Here is a 12,513-nt window from a genome sequence, read left to right as displayed (position 1 = left end):
AGGTCTGGGCTTGAGGTGGAGGGAAGAGGGACCAGATTAAGCATCTTCAGAGGAAAATGTAGGCTTTGTCTTTGCCTTTGCTTCCAGAGAAGGACAGAGTTCTGCATCATACACCTCCAGCCTGAGAGCAGGACCATCCAGCTCAGGTCCACACAGCTCACACATACACGCGCCCTCCAGGCACAGCCCTTCTCAGTGCACATCAACCCCAAGCACGTGCTCCACAGTACTCTCCTCCTGCACCACAGCCCCATTCCACAAGGAATGCACCACCGATATTCCCAAACTCACACTCCTCGTCGTACACGCATCCAGCCGCATCCCTCACATACCACAGCCCTCACCACCATACTCCACACCCCTGTATACAGACACCGCTCCAGTATCCCCCCCACGCACATGAAAAGCCCACAGATGACACCAGATACACCACTCCGTCCTACGGCCAACAGACACCAAGCTCACGACATAGCTATGTCGTGCCAATGTCCCTCTCTCGTCTACCACACCTGCTCCCTCAGCTTCCGGCATGGCCCATGCATGTTATTATGATTTTAATTTCCTTTTTCAGGAATCCGGAGATTTCATCGAGACACTGCCCAGCCTAGAGCACCCCTAGCCCAGGATCAGGGAGAAGGAGAGACCGCTCCCCCATCACACTGTGTCTCCTCCTCACCCTCTTCACCCTCTAAGAACTATCTGCACCCAGACAAAGAGGAAAGGGGCATGAAAATATACTACATGCAGGTACAAGTGAACAAGGGTGTCGCTGTCTCCTGGAAGACAAAGAAACCCTTGGAGTTGCCTGAAAAGCAGCTGAGGATAGAAGAAGTGACCCTTCCTGAGGATGTGTGCGCAGTAGCCACTGAGCCCTCTTCTGATGTGTCCACCGAAAGCCTCCTGTCTGACAGTGAGCCCACTGGGGAGGAGAAAGAGTATGAGGAAAGGGCAGAGCCAGGCAGCCCATCAGGGCCACCTGCCGTCGAGGAGAGACCCAGCGCCAAGACAGCGGACTGGATGGTGACCATGGAGACCGGCTTCAGGTGCATGGCCTGCTGCCGGGTCTTCCCCGCCTTGGAGATCCTCCAGCAGCACGTGAAGTTCGGCATCCTGGAGGGCTTCAGCTGCCGTGTCTCTCATCTCACCATGGTCCAGCTGATGGGCAATGTGGAATCCAAGAGCACCCCTGAGGAGGAGGACGAGGAGGAGGAGGAGGAGAACGAGGAGGAGGAGGACGACGAGGAGGAGGAGGAGGAGGAGGAAGAGAAGCAAGAAGAAAAGGAGAATGAGGGAGCGCAGCCCACGGGGGAAGGCCCCAGCCCAAAGAGACCCCGCAGGCAGGGTCTTTTCTCTCCTTTGAGTTCCAAACAGCAACTGAGATTCATGGGACCGAAGATCCTGGAAGACGGTGTGGCCGTCCCTCGGAAGAGGTAAGGCTTGAGGCTGGCAGTCTTCTGAGCCTATGTCACGAGGGCCCAGAGGAGTCTAAGGGAAGGGGCCGCACACATGTGCTGGTTGACCTAATGGCTCTGCAGTTGCATCAAATGGGACACACCCAGCACTACCAAAGGCATTGAGCTCTGTTGACGTAAACAAGAAGGTGGAGCCTTTTCCTAGGAGTTTTCTCAGGGTCTGCACGACGGACCTCAACTCTTAGAGGACGTACTGCCAGCAGCGCCTTCTCGGCAGAGAGAGCCAGGAGTGGTCTCCAGAGAGGACAGGGGCTCTGGCAGGACCAGACCGTTGAGGTCTGAGAGCCTTGGGCCTGAGCCGAGATCTCACCCGGACCACTGGACCTAGCCTTCTGTGACAAAGGGGAATATGAAAGAGAGTCACGTGGAAATGAGGTCCCCCGAGATATGGAAATGTTCCAGAACCTTCGTTGCGTGGTAGTTGATCTGGAGCCAAGCTCACTGTGGTGTGTGTGGCTCTGAGCATTAAGGCAACGCTGGAGGGTAACCCTGACCAGCAGAGCTTGGAGTGCTGCTTGTCTCTTCCTGTTCTACCTCATTTGTTTTATCCCTTCCAGGGAGAAGAAAGGACCCTCGGGAGAGTAGCAGACAGAAGGCCGTGGTCTGAAGGAGGATGAAGGGACCGGCACTCAGTCTAACATCATATGACGATAGAAGCGTCCTATGCAATAAAGGGCATTTTCCAAACCTTTCCTGGAGCTTTTATTTAATTACATTTTTCTATCTATGCATCTATCTGTCATCTACATCTGTATCTTTCAAGGTTTGTGAACAAGCTTTCACATAAGCACTAGAGACGTCCACCAGCATTTTCCAGAAGAGGCCTGCAAATTGCTGGGGACTCCTCACAAATAGGGAATGGCCACAACCCCTGCCACACAGACTATGCGCGTGGCCCTCCTGACGTACTCCCACTCTCTCTCTGAATTTCCCAACGTCTGAGATGAGGGTGCTGGCTGGAGGCAATGATCACGTGCAGGCTGAATCTTCTCCAGATTCTGATTCTCTTCCTGGGCCTATCGTCCTCAAGCACAGTCTCCATGTCCCTGGCCACACTGATCTCTCTCCTTCAGTCCTTCCCTCCCTCGCTCTCCTGCCTCCCAGTGCAGAGAATACTGTTTTGCATTTGAGACGACATTTAGTTTTTGTTCACAGAATTCTCACCTGTTCTACTGTGGCCTCCGTTGTGAACATTCCAAAGCTGAGAATTTTCTTTTTTTCTCCCTCATTTCTGCTGAGTCTTTACCTTCCTAATGCAGTGAACTCAGAGTGCCTAGCTGACTGGATGGGGACAAAAATCCAGGGAGCAAAGAGAAATAATAAAAGAATATATCAGTTAATTTTTCATAGTGTTATCCAACTACATATTTTTAAAATTTTGGAATACTATTAGGAATCTTCTCTTTATAAAAAACTGAATTATTGGGCTTCCCTGGTGGAGCAGTGGTTAAGAATATGCCTGCGAATGCAGGGGACATGGGTTCGAGCCCTGGTCTGGGAAGATCCCACGTGCCACGGAGTAACTCAGCCCGCGCGCCACAACTACTGAGCCTGCGCTCTAGAGCCCGTGTGCCACATCTACCGAGCCCACGTGCCACAACTACGGAAGCCTGCGTGCCTAGAGCCCATGCTCCGCAACAAGAGAAGCCACTGCAATGAGAAGCCCGTGCACCACAGCCAAGAGTAGCCCCCGCTCACTGCAACTAGAGAACGCCCGCTAGCAGCAACAAAGACCCAATGCAGCCCAAAATAACTTAATTAATTTTAAAAAATTGAATTAGTTTCAAGGGTACAATGTATAAAAGTACAATAAAAGCCCCCCTTCAGAACCCCCCAACCCCACTCTCAAGATGGAATAGATATGCTGTGATACAATTTATAGTCGTAGCACTACTACTCCTCCCACCACATCCCAAATCCTCTGAGCCAGGTGCAGCAGCTTCCTTTCACAATGCTAGCACCCGCCACACGACAGATGATAATCCCTTTGGACGTTTCAAGGAGCGGCACCAAGGCAACAGTACCTGGGAAATGCCACTGACAGCTCAGAATATCCATGGCATTTCTAGAGCCTCGGCACTGCTCTCGCTCTGGGAATGAAGGTCCAAAAAGCACATCGGAGAATGTTCATAGTTGTAAACAAGCTCCACCTTTGAAACACAATCTACATAGAACCACATATACAAGCCTGCACGATGGAGGAAGCCAAGGTCTCCTCCATGATTTCCCTTCTGACCACCTTAGTGTCTCCTCAACCATAAAAGGTGAACTTGAAACTCAGGACCTTGCCTTGTCACCAGAAACATCCAAGCTTGGATCAGTCTTTCTAAGACCAGATCCTTGCTCTCTGAACTATTAGAGACTTGTCACATACACAGAGGTAGAACAGGATTATTTCTATCTACCTGGGGACCTGGAGTCTTTCACATTGCTCCTGTTAAAACACTCACAACAGCAAAACTTTACCTACAAAGGGTTCAAGCTATGACACTCCCAATTTCCACAAACCTCCTCAGCTCTTGTGAGTCACATGCAGCCAATTCCAGGAATTGGAAACATGGTTGTGAGGATGAAACTGACTTTGGGGCTCCCCTTGGATATGGTCTTCCAGACTTACCAAAAGGCCATTAAGAGGAAGGTTTACCCCACCTCAGGGAAACCCGAGGCAGTACTTGCAGTCATAGGGCTGGCCATGGCTTCTGAGCTACATCCAAAAAGAATTTCATACTGTACCTGGATCTGCTGAAGCCATTTCTGACTGTCCGAGAGCCAGCATGTACCGCTTCTCAACTGCCTCCATTGTGGATCATCAGTAGGGCTGTCAGATTTAGTAAATATAAGTACAGGATACCCAGTTAAACCTGAACTTCACATGAATAATAAGTCATTATTTTTAGTATAAGTAGATCCTATGAACTCTTTGGGGCATACTAATCTTAAAAATGTACTTGTTGTTTCTCTGACATTCAGATTTAACTAAACAGCCTATATTTTATCTGTCAACCCTACCCTTCAGAAATGATGGAGGCTCATAGAGATCCAGGAGACGCCTCAGCGCCTCCTCAGCTTTTATTTCTACGTCCTGGACAGCGAGCACGAACCTTCCAGCCCCAGTCATTGGCTAGAATGGAGGATATTCTCTGTTTTAGAGCGTTTTCTACTTGTCATTGTTATTATCTTCCTTATTTTAAAGAGATGTTTATTTTTTCCCAAACTTCATAGCTCATCCAAAAGTATTTCAAAGTTCATTAGACAAGGGAAAAACAACATGGTTCTGAAAACTGAAGGAAACCGCCTGGTGTTTAGTAAAGAAGTAGTAGGGAGACTGAAAAAGCCAAACTTAATAAGCAAATCTCTCCAAGGGTATTTTCAGAGCTTGATACCCTCCCACACCCTGAAAATATTATTACATCAAAAACGTAGAACTGCTAACCAAATGTAAGGCTCCCATATGATTCTATCAAAGTGAGGATGCTTCTTTACGAAGCAGTGAGCACACTTGCTGCCCCAGGGACCTTGGCAGTTGCAACGTAGGGCTCTTCCCTCTGGGATGGAAACAGCAAGTTTTCCTGTGGTCTACACGCTGGCCCCAAAAATACTACACTCCCAATACTTGTCAACTTTAAGTATTTTTCTACATATCTCCATTTTTCTGTTACTATTTGGACTACATCCTAGACTTGACACTACATAAATTGCATTCAAGAAGCTATTTTTAAAAGTTGGTAGGAAACCTTAAATCTATAGCTTGCAGTCCCTGGTTTACTTTCATCCAGGTGCATGAGTGTTTTCAAAAGTAGTCAGGTTAGTTACCCCATATCACAGCCCCACGCTTGTGTCACAGATATAAAAATGGAACATGATATTTAAGGTTTTAATTGCCAAATCATCAAGCCTCCCAGACAGAGGCAATAGGGCAAAATGATTACACAGGCATGGATTTTGATTTGCTCCAGTGTCTTGGGCAAGTCACTTGGCCTCTGTATTTATTTGTACTTATCTGCACTTATCTGTCACTTGGGGGTCATAACTGTACCTGGTCCATGGGTACGTTGTACAAATGATCTGTAAAGTAGTTACAAGAAACCGACACAGAGTAAGCACTCCACAGACATTGGCTATTAGCTATTGGAAATATTTCTCCATGAAACAGATGACTTTATCAGTGGATGACTCGGTGGGAGACAGTGAATCAGAGAATCACAGCATGTTGAAAGTGACCTAGTTCACACTCTTATGTGAAAAAAAGAAAAGTGTGCCTGGGTAGAAAATGTCTGAAAGTTTACCTAACAAATAGTTTATCATGTTAACTTGGAGAATTAGAATAAAACAGGAAAGCAGGAAAGAAAAACTTGAGTGTAATTCAATTTCTCTATCATTTGTGTTTCTACACTGAGACTCTGAATACACTGGAAGCGCAATGTTTTTTAATGTGGCGGGATAAAGGTTTTCACGTTTTCCTGATCCATCCGTATTATTATCTCAGAATTGCTGGCAGTTCTTGCCATCTTTGGATCTACACCCATCTGAGTCAGGGGGCCATTCTGGACGGAGGAGATAATAGAGCAGAAGTGAAGTGAGAGGAAAGGAGAGACAAGATTTTCTCTTTTCTCTTCCAAGAGGAAAGGTCTTTGGAATGGGAACAACTCACAACCAAACTTTGGGGAAAGGATGTGATGGAAAATGAGACAAACATCCTACCCCTGTGATGAGAAGGATTCCCTGGGCTGGATGGAGGGAGGTCACAGGTGGCTGGACAAGGAAACCAACTAGGGAGAAACACACACAAGTGCAGAGCAAACACCCTGAGGCCACTCAGCCTGACTCCATGCAAACATGTGTCCAGCAGCCAGCCCTTCACCTGTGGCTCCCCAGCAAGACAGGTACCTCGGGGGTGCCAACTCATTCTGAGTCCATTATGCCTGGCCATTCATAAACCGCTGTCTAACGTGTGAGGAATAAACTCTCAATGTTTATGAGGAAATTGGGGAAGGAGATTGAAAGGTTACTTAAACGGAAAAAAAAGAAGTTCAGCAAGGCAGGATGGTAGAGAGACAAGAAAAAGACCTTAAAAGATAGAAAGGATTTGCCAAAGAAGAGAAAGAAAAAGAAATGATTCCGAATGGCTTAACCTGCAGCTAGGAAGTTAAGGAAGATTATTGATGGGTGAAGACTATGGAATAAAGTGAATAAAAGTTTTCAGAAGTTGCTGAGAATATGGTAAGAAGCATGATTATCCAATTATGAATTGGCTGCAATGGCATTCTAGGGGGACACTAGGAAGGGGAAGCAAATGTTCCTGAGATGACAGTGGCAGGTGGAAAGTTGTTTCAGGGGAAGAGCAGTCTTGCAGAGGGTGTATGAGAGGAGGGCAAGTGTGAGCAAGCAAGGAAATACTAAGTGTATACGGTTCCTTCACTGAGTGCACCCAGCCCCGTGGTCAGCCTTGAGAACAAGCAGGACTTCAGGTACTGGAGCTACATTTCAGTCATCAAGACTTGAGAAGACACCCTTAACTCAGGTCTTCTCTTCAAACTCCATCTTTCCTTCTTGACCTTCATTTGGCCTCTTCCCTTACCCTCAAGCTGTGGACTGAGGCCACAGAGCAAGACGGGTCACTAGTGTCCTCCATCCCCTGGCGACTGTGGTTCACATCAGTGGAGTACCAAAGGCAATAACCAAGTAACAGACACAAGAGTGTATGAAGAAGAAGAGATTCTGATAAGGCTTTCTGTGACAGTGTGGGCCAAGTCGGCTCTATATGGCTGGTATCACCTGAATTATGAGCAGCCTTAGGGGAGAAGTTCTCAGAAGGCAGAGCCTGGCTCTCTAGAGGCTCTGCGTGCTCACAGCCCACTCCAAGACCTCAGTTACACCTTCGGCCCCCAATATCTCTCCCTCTGCCTGCTCAGAGTTTTTGAAGGCTTCTTTCCTCCACATTTCTCTTGAGCGGTGGAGGAGGAAGATGAGCTTCAGGCCAGCTCAGACTCCCCTGGGATCCCAGCAGGATGCCTATCATTAACCTCCCACCTTCTAGGAAGCTCCTAAGATCTTCACATTTGGGGCAGTTTTCATTTCAGCTGTGCTTCAAATTGCTGGCTGGAGACGGCCTGTTGGAAGGTGGCTGAAAGCAAGTAGCAATCCTTCGGGCAGCCTGGCCCTTCTCGACTGTCAGACATCTTCAGGGATATTCTAGGAAATGTTGTTTGTTCTAGAGAAGGGAGGGAAACAATCCAATTGTCCAATAATGCTTGAATGGAAAATAAATGATGCTATATGCATGTGATGAAATAATATCAAGCAGTCAAAAATCAAAGACCTAGATCTATATGGATTCACGTGGATAAATCTTGAAAACATAATATTGATTGAAAGAAAATAAGATCAAGAATGTTAGATTGTGATAACAGGTATGTAAGTATTTAAATATTTAAATCAATTCAACATATTGCTTCTATATATATATAGATGCAAGAAAATAAACTTTATCCAAAGAACACATTATTTACATTTCCTATGCTCATTTATCTAGGAGACCCAAAAGAACCCACAGATAAACTAGCAGGAACTAATAAGACGGTTCAACAAGGCACACACATACAAGATCAATAAATTTTAAAAGTCAATCAGGCTCCTCTACACTGGCGATAACAAATTAGAAACTGTAAAAGAAAATAAGAAAAAAAGAAGATCTAAAAATTGTCACAAGAGCCATATAAATTATTTAGAGCTAAGCATACGTAGAAGGCAATATAACTAACAAACTGAGTACGAACAGTTAAACTCCACCCAACCCAAGGTTAGGAAAAGACTGTTGTTACTTTATGAGAACAGACCCTCTTCTTAAGTGGCAGATCAGTAAGTGAGAGTGAATCAAAGAAACACAGCATTTGAAAAGTCAGCTAGTCCAAGCCTCTTGATGGCACATACAGAAGCTGAAGCCCAGATAGGTTGAGTTACTTGGTAAAGGGCCCAACGTCCTGACTCAAGGACTAGCATTTTTCACTCATTCGTAAGACACAATCAAATGCAGTACCTTGGAAAGAGATGGGAAAAAAATGAAGAAATCAATTATATAGTTCCTCATCTTTAAGTACAGAAATAGCTGTGACAAAATTACACGTATTGAGGGAAAATTGAAGTGCAGAGTTTAAAATGTCAATAATCCACAGGGAAACTGGAGACCACTGAAAATATTCATATTAAATCTCTCTAGAAAAGACATGAAAAGATCTCCACTCAAAATGTGAATTTTATAATAGACATGGTATGATACAATTTATAATAGATATGGTATGAACCTTTCCCTTTCACGGGAAAGGTTCAGCTGGGAAAAAGGAAATGTTCTTGAAAATGGGGCCTGTGCTATTGCAGACACTGTGCTCCACCTAGGTCCACGGAATGCTCTGATGTCATCACTGAGGTCACAGAATTCCACTGTGCGCCTGGCAACCTTGCAAACATAACAGCCCTGGTGAGCACTAGGCAGTACTGCTGGTTCACTAAGTGGTACAAGTTTTTCAGCCATTTAGGAGACTTGACTATTTTTATTTGTATTGAATCATTTCAACGGATTGCCCAAGAGCCAACAAGGGCCAACCTGTAGGGAAGAGGAGGAGTTGGACATCTCTTGAGGCATCTTCTAAGGGAGACTTCTAGTTGGTACCATGAAACGGCGACAAAAGAGGAAACATCTGGAAAATGAAGAGTCCCAGGAAACTGCCGAGAACGGAGGAGGTATGTGGGGGGCAACATGCTGGGGCACATGGGTTTCTGCCAAACTAAACCTTCTCTAGGATGGGGGGGACTGAGAACGTGTCACCTGTGAAGCAGGGAGCGAGAGACCTTGTCTCACTGACGCTGCCGTATCCATCCGGAGGGTCCCTGTGGTGTGAGACGGCACAGAACGGCCAGATGCCCCCTGGGAGATGGGAGGTCAGCTCCGCTGGTCTGAGGACTCTCCCCTGGGGCAGCCGGGCCTGGAGCTTTGTCGGACTCATAGCAGGCTGCATCCTGCTTGCACAGACCTAGAGGTGCAGCTTTTCTCAGTCCCCGATTTCTCTCTTATTCTCTTGGATCTTTCCCTGGGGTCATGAGGTGGGGGATGTGAAGGATGCAAGGATGCTGAGAGAGACCCATGAGTTGCTTGGCCTCTTTTACCAAAGTGGAAAGAGAAGCCCCATGAGTTGAAGGCCCTGTTGAAAAATATCTTGACAAGTGGAATGCACTTTGAAAGAAGATTGTTTGTCTAGGGATGGTGTCATATTGAAAGCAAGGAGGTTTTATTCCTTCAACAGGAAGAATTTCCCAAAGGAGATCAAGGGAAGGGAAGGGTTTTCCAGAGACTGAGACCGCGTGAGCAGGGGTGAGAAATGGCCTCAGGGTCCTGCGGGGAGCTCTGAGAGCCACGGGCCACGGGGTGCCTGCGTGCATTAAATGTAGGCGAGTAGCTTGCCCTGGGAGAGGGGTGCTCACCCCAGAGCTCCAGCTAGAGGCCTCTGCCCCAGATTAGAGCCCAGTAGCTCCTACCAGGCCCAGGGCCCTGGAGACTGTAGGATGGGCCCTGGGAATGGAGCTCTAGACAGCAGGCAGATTTCCAGGCAGTGGCTGGGACAGGCTGGGGAAGGCAATGACTGCCCCTGACCATTCAGAATATTTTGCTCTATGTTCCTGTGTGTGACTGTGTGTGTGTGTGTGTGTGTGTGTGTGTGTGTGTGTGTGTGGTAGTGCAGAGAAGAGCGAGATGAATGGGGTTAGAGTGCTTACCAGATATAAAGTCTGCGTGGTAAAGTTCTTGTCACCCTGCCTGGACCTGGCTGACACTCGGTGTACGTAAGAGTGTATACAGAATTCTTGTTAGGGGTGTTTCATGAGACAGTAACTCATACACCCATGTACACTCTGATACAGCAAAAATATCACACACCCCACATATAACTTCCTTAGTAAACCACACACAGCACATGGAGGTATATACATGCATCCCTTCTGTACTACGTTCTCATACAACCCACCTGTATCACAATCGTCTCCTCCAACACCAAACGCTGGAGATGAGATATGTATATAGACACACACACTATATATATAGGACACACACACACACACACTATATATATATGTATCTCCTCAACTCTTGCACAAACACAGCTAACTTCAGCCATCTCTAAATACCTCTATAAGAACCAGTCACGTGTCATACACACCACACTTATAACACATTCTTGAGTAATGCCAGACCCGCTTTGTACAAACCACAGTAAACCACAGTCTCAGTAACCCAGGTCAGGATTGCCAGAGAAAATATGGGCTATCCAGTTCAATTTGAATTCCAGATAAACAACAAGTAATTTTTCAGTATCAGTATGTCCCACATATTGTATGGGCCATACTTACACTAAAACTAAGTCAGGCCAAACACTGCATGGGAATACTTACACTAAAAAAGTATTCTGGGTTTATCTGAAACTGAAATTTAACTGGGTGCCTTGTATTCTTGTTCGCTAAGTCTGGCAACCCTTATATACTTACCACCAGCTGATGTATTATATATTTATTGTAGTTTTGTTTAGTGTGTGTCTTCCCCTACTAGAATGTGCAGCGTTACCAAAGACTACAACAATGGAAGAGTGCCGGATACACAGGAGTAGCTGCTTACTGAATCTTGGTGACTGAATGAATGAACACGCACCATAAATACAAGCCACACCATGTAATGAGGAAAAGTTACATGTCCCAGAATTCCTGACTTGTGAACAGAAACCATGCACACAAAGGCCACACACACAGATAGACACATCTGCACTGTGCTCCCCATGCCAACCCCACACTTACCACAGACTTAACTGATACACATCACTCACTCTTCCCACACACTCACAGTCACCACCGAGGCCTACATTACCAACTAGACAGTGAGAGAATAAGTATGGATTGGAATTAAATCCTGGAGTATCCACTGGGAACCACACTCTCAACTGTGTGTATTCACTGCACCTGACACGTGTCACACACTCAGTAAATATTTGTGGACAGAGGACTGATGAACCCACCCTGAGCCTTTCATTCCTCCCTCAGGAATCTCGAAGTCACAAGAGGATCCCCCTCGGCTTGGATCCACTGTGGTGGCCCAAGGCTGCAGCCCAGGGCCAGGGGAGGTCTCCTCTGCCCCTAAACACTTCTCCTGTGCTTCTTCTCCGCGCAAGCTCATGTACGCCGGTAAGGGCGCGGGGCTCCTCAGGTGAGGGGGTGCTTGGCTGTGAGGCAGGAGGCACACAGATCCCAGGGAGGCTGAGAGGAAACCCAAGGTCATCAGAGGTGATGAGGGCTCTGTGGAGGAGCCTGGGCGGGATGGCTGAGCTGTTACGAGGGCGTGTATCCCAGCTGAGTCAGGGGTGGGGGGCGGGTGTGAATCCTGGTACTACCATGGTGGGGAAGTCAAGGAGCAGTGGCCGGAAAGGTCTGGACTTGAGGTGGAGGGAAGAGGGACCAGATTAAGCATCTTCAGAGAAAAATGTAGGGTTTCTCTTTGCCTTTGCTTCCAGAGAAGGACAGAGTTCTGCATCATACACCTCCAGCCTGAGAGCAGCGCCATCCAGCTCAGGTCCACACAGCTCACACACACATGCGCCCTCCAGGCACAGCCCTTCTCCGTGCACACATGAACCCCAAGCACGTGCTCCACAGTACTCTCCTCCTGCACCACAGCCCCATTCCACAAGGAATGCACCACCGATATTCCCAAACTCACACTCCTCGTCATACACGCATCCATACGCTTCCCTCACATACCACAGTCCTCACCACTGGACTCCACACCCGTGTATACAGACACCGCTCCAGTATCCCCCAACACGCAGATGAAAAGCCCACAGATGACACCAGATACACCACTGCCTCCTACGGCCAACAGACACCAAGCTCACGACATAGCTACGTCATGCAAATGTCCCTCTCTCGTCTACCACACCTGCTCCCTCAGCTTCCGGCATGGCCCATGCATGTTATTATGTTTTTAAATTCCTTTTTCAGGAATCCGGAG

General features: G+C 47.2%; 1 protein-coding gene across 1 annotated transcript; it reads left to right on the top strand.

Moving 5' to 3' along the window:
- Positions 1-251: 251 nt before the first annotated feature.
- Positions 252-11,694, top strand: LOC308627558 (protein FAM170A-like; the record flags this gene model as incomplete). Its single annotated transcript, XM_081253870.1, has 2 exons — positions 252-1,408; positions 11,678-11,694. Exons 1-2 carry the CDS (start codon positions 727-729, stop codon positions 11,692-11,694), a joined length of 699 nt encoding a protein of 232 aa, XP_081109996.1. The 5' UTR covers positions 252-726.
- Between the last annotated feature and the right edge of the window lie 819 nt (positions 11,695-12,513).

Source organism: Mesoplodon bidens (genome assembly GCF_964165515.1).
Source record: "Mesoplodon bidens genome assembly, chromosome: 14".
Taxonomy (NCBI): domain Eukaryota; kingdom Metazoa; phylum Chordata; class Mammalia; order Artiodactyla; family Ziphiidae; genus Mesoplodon; species Mesoplodon bidens.
The sequence above is the reverse complement of the archived record's forward strand: the minus strand, read 5'-3'. Positions and strand labels throughout refer to the sequence as shown.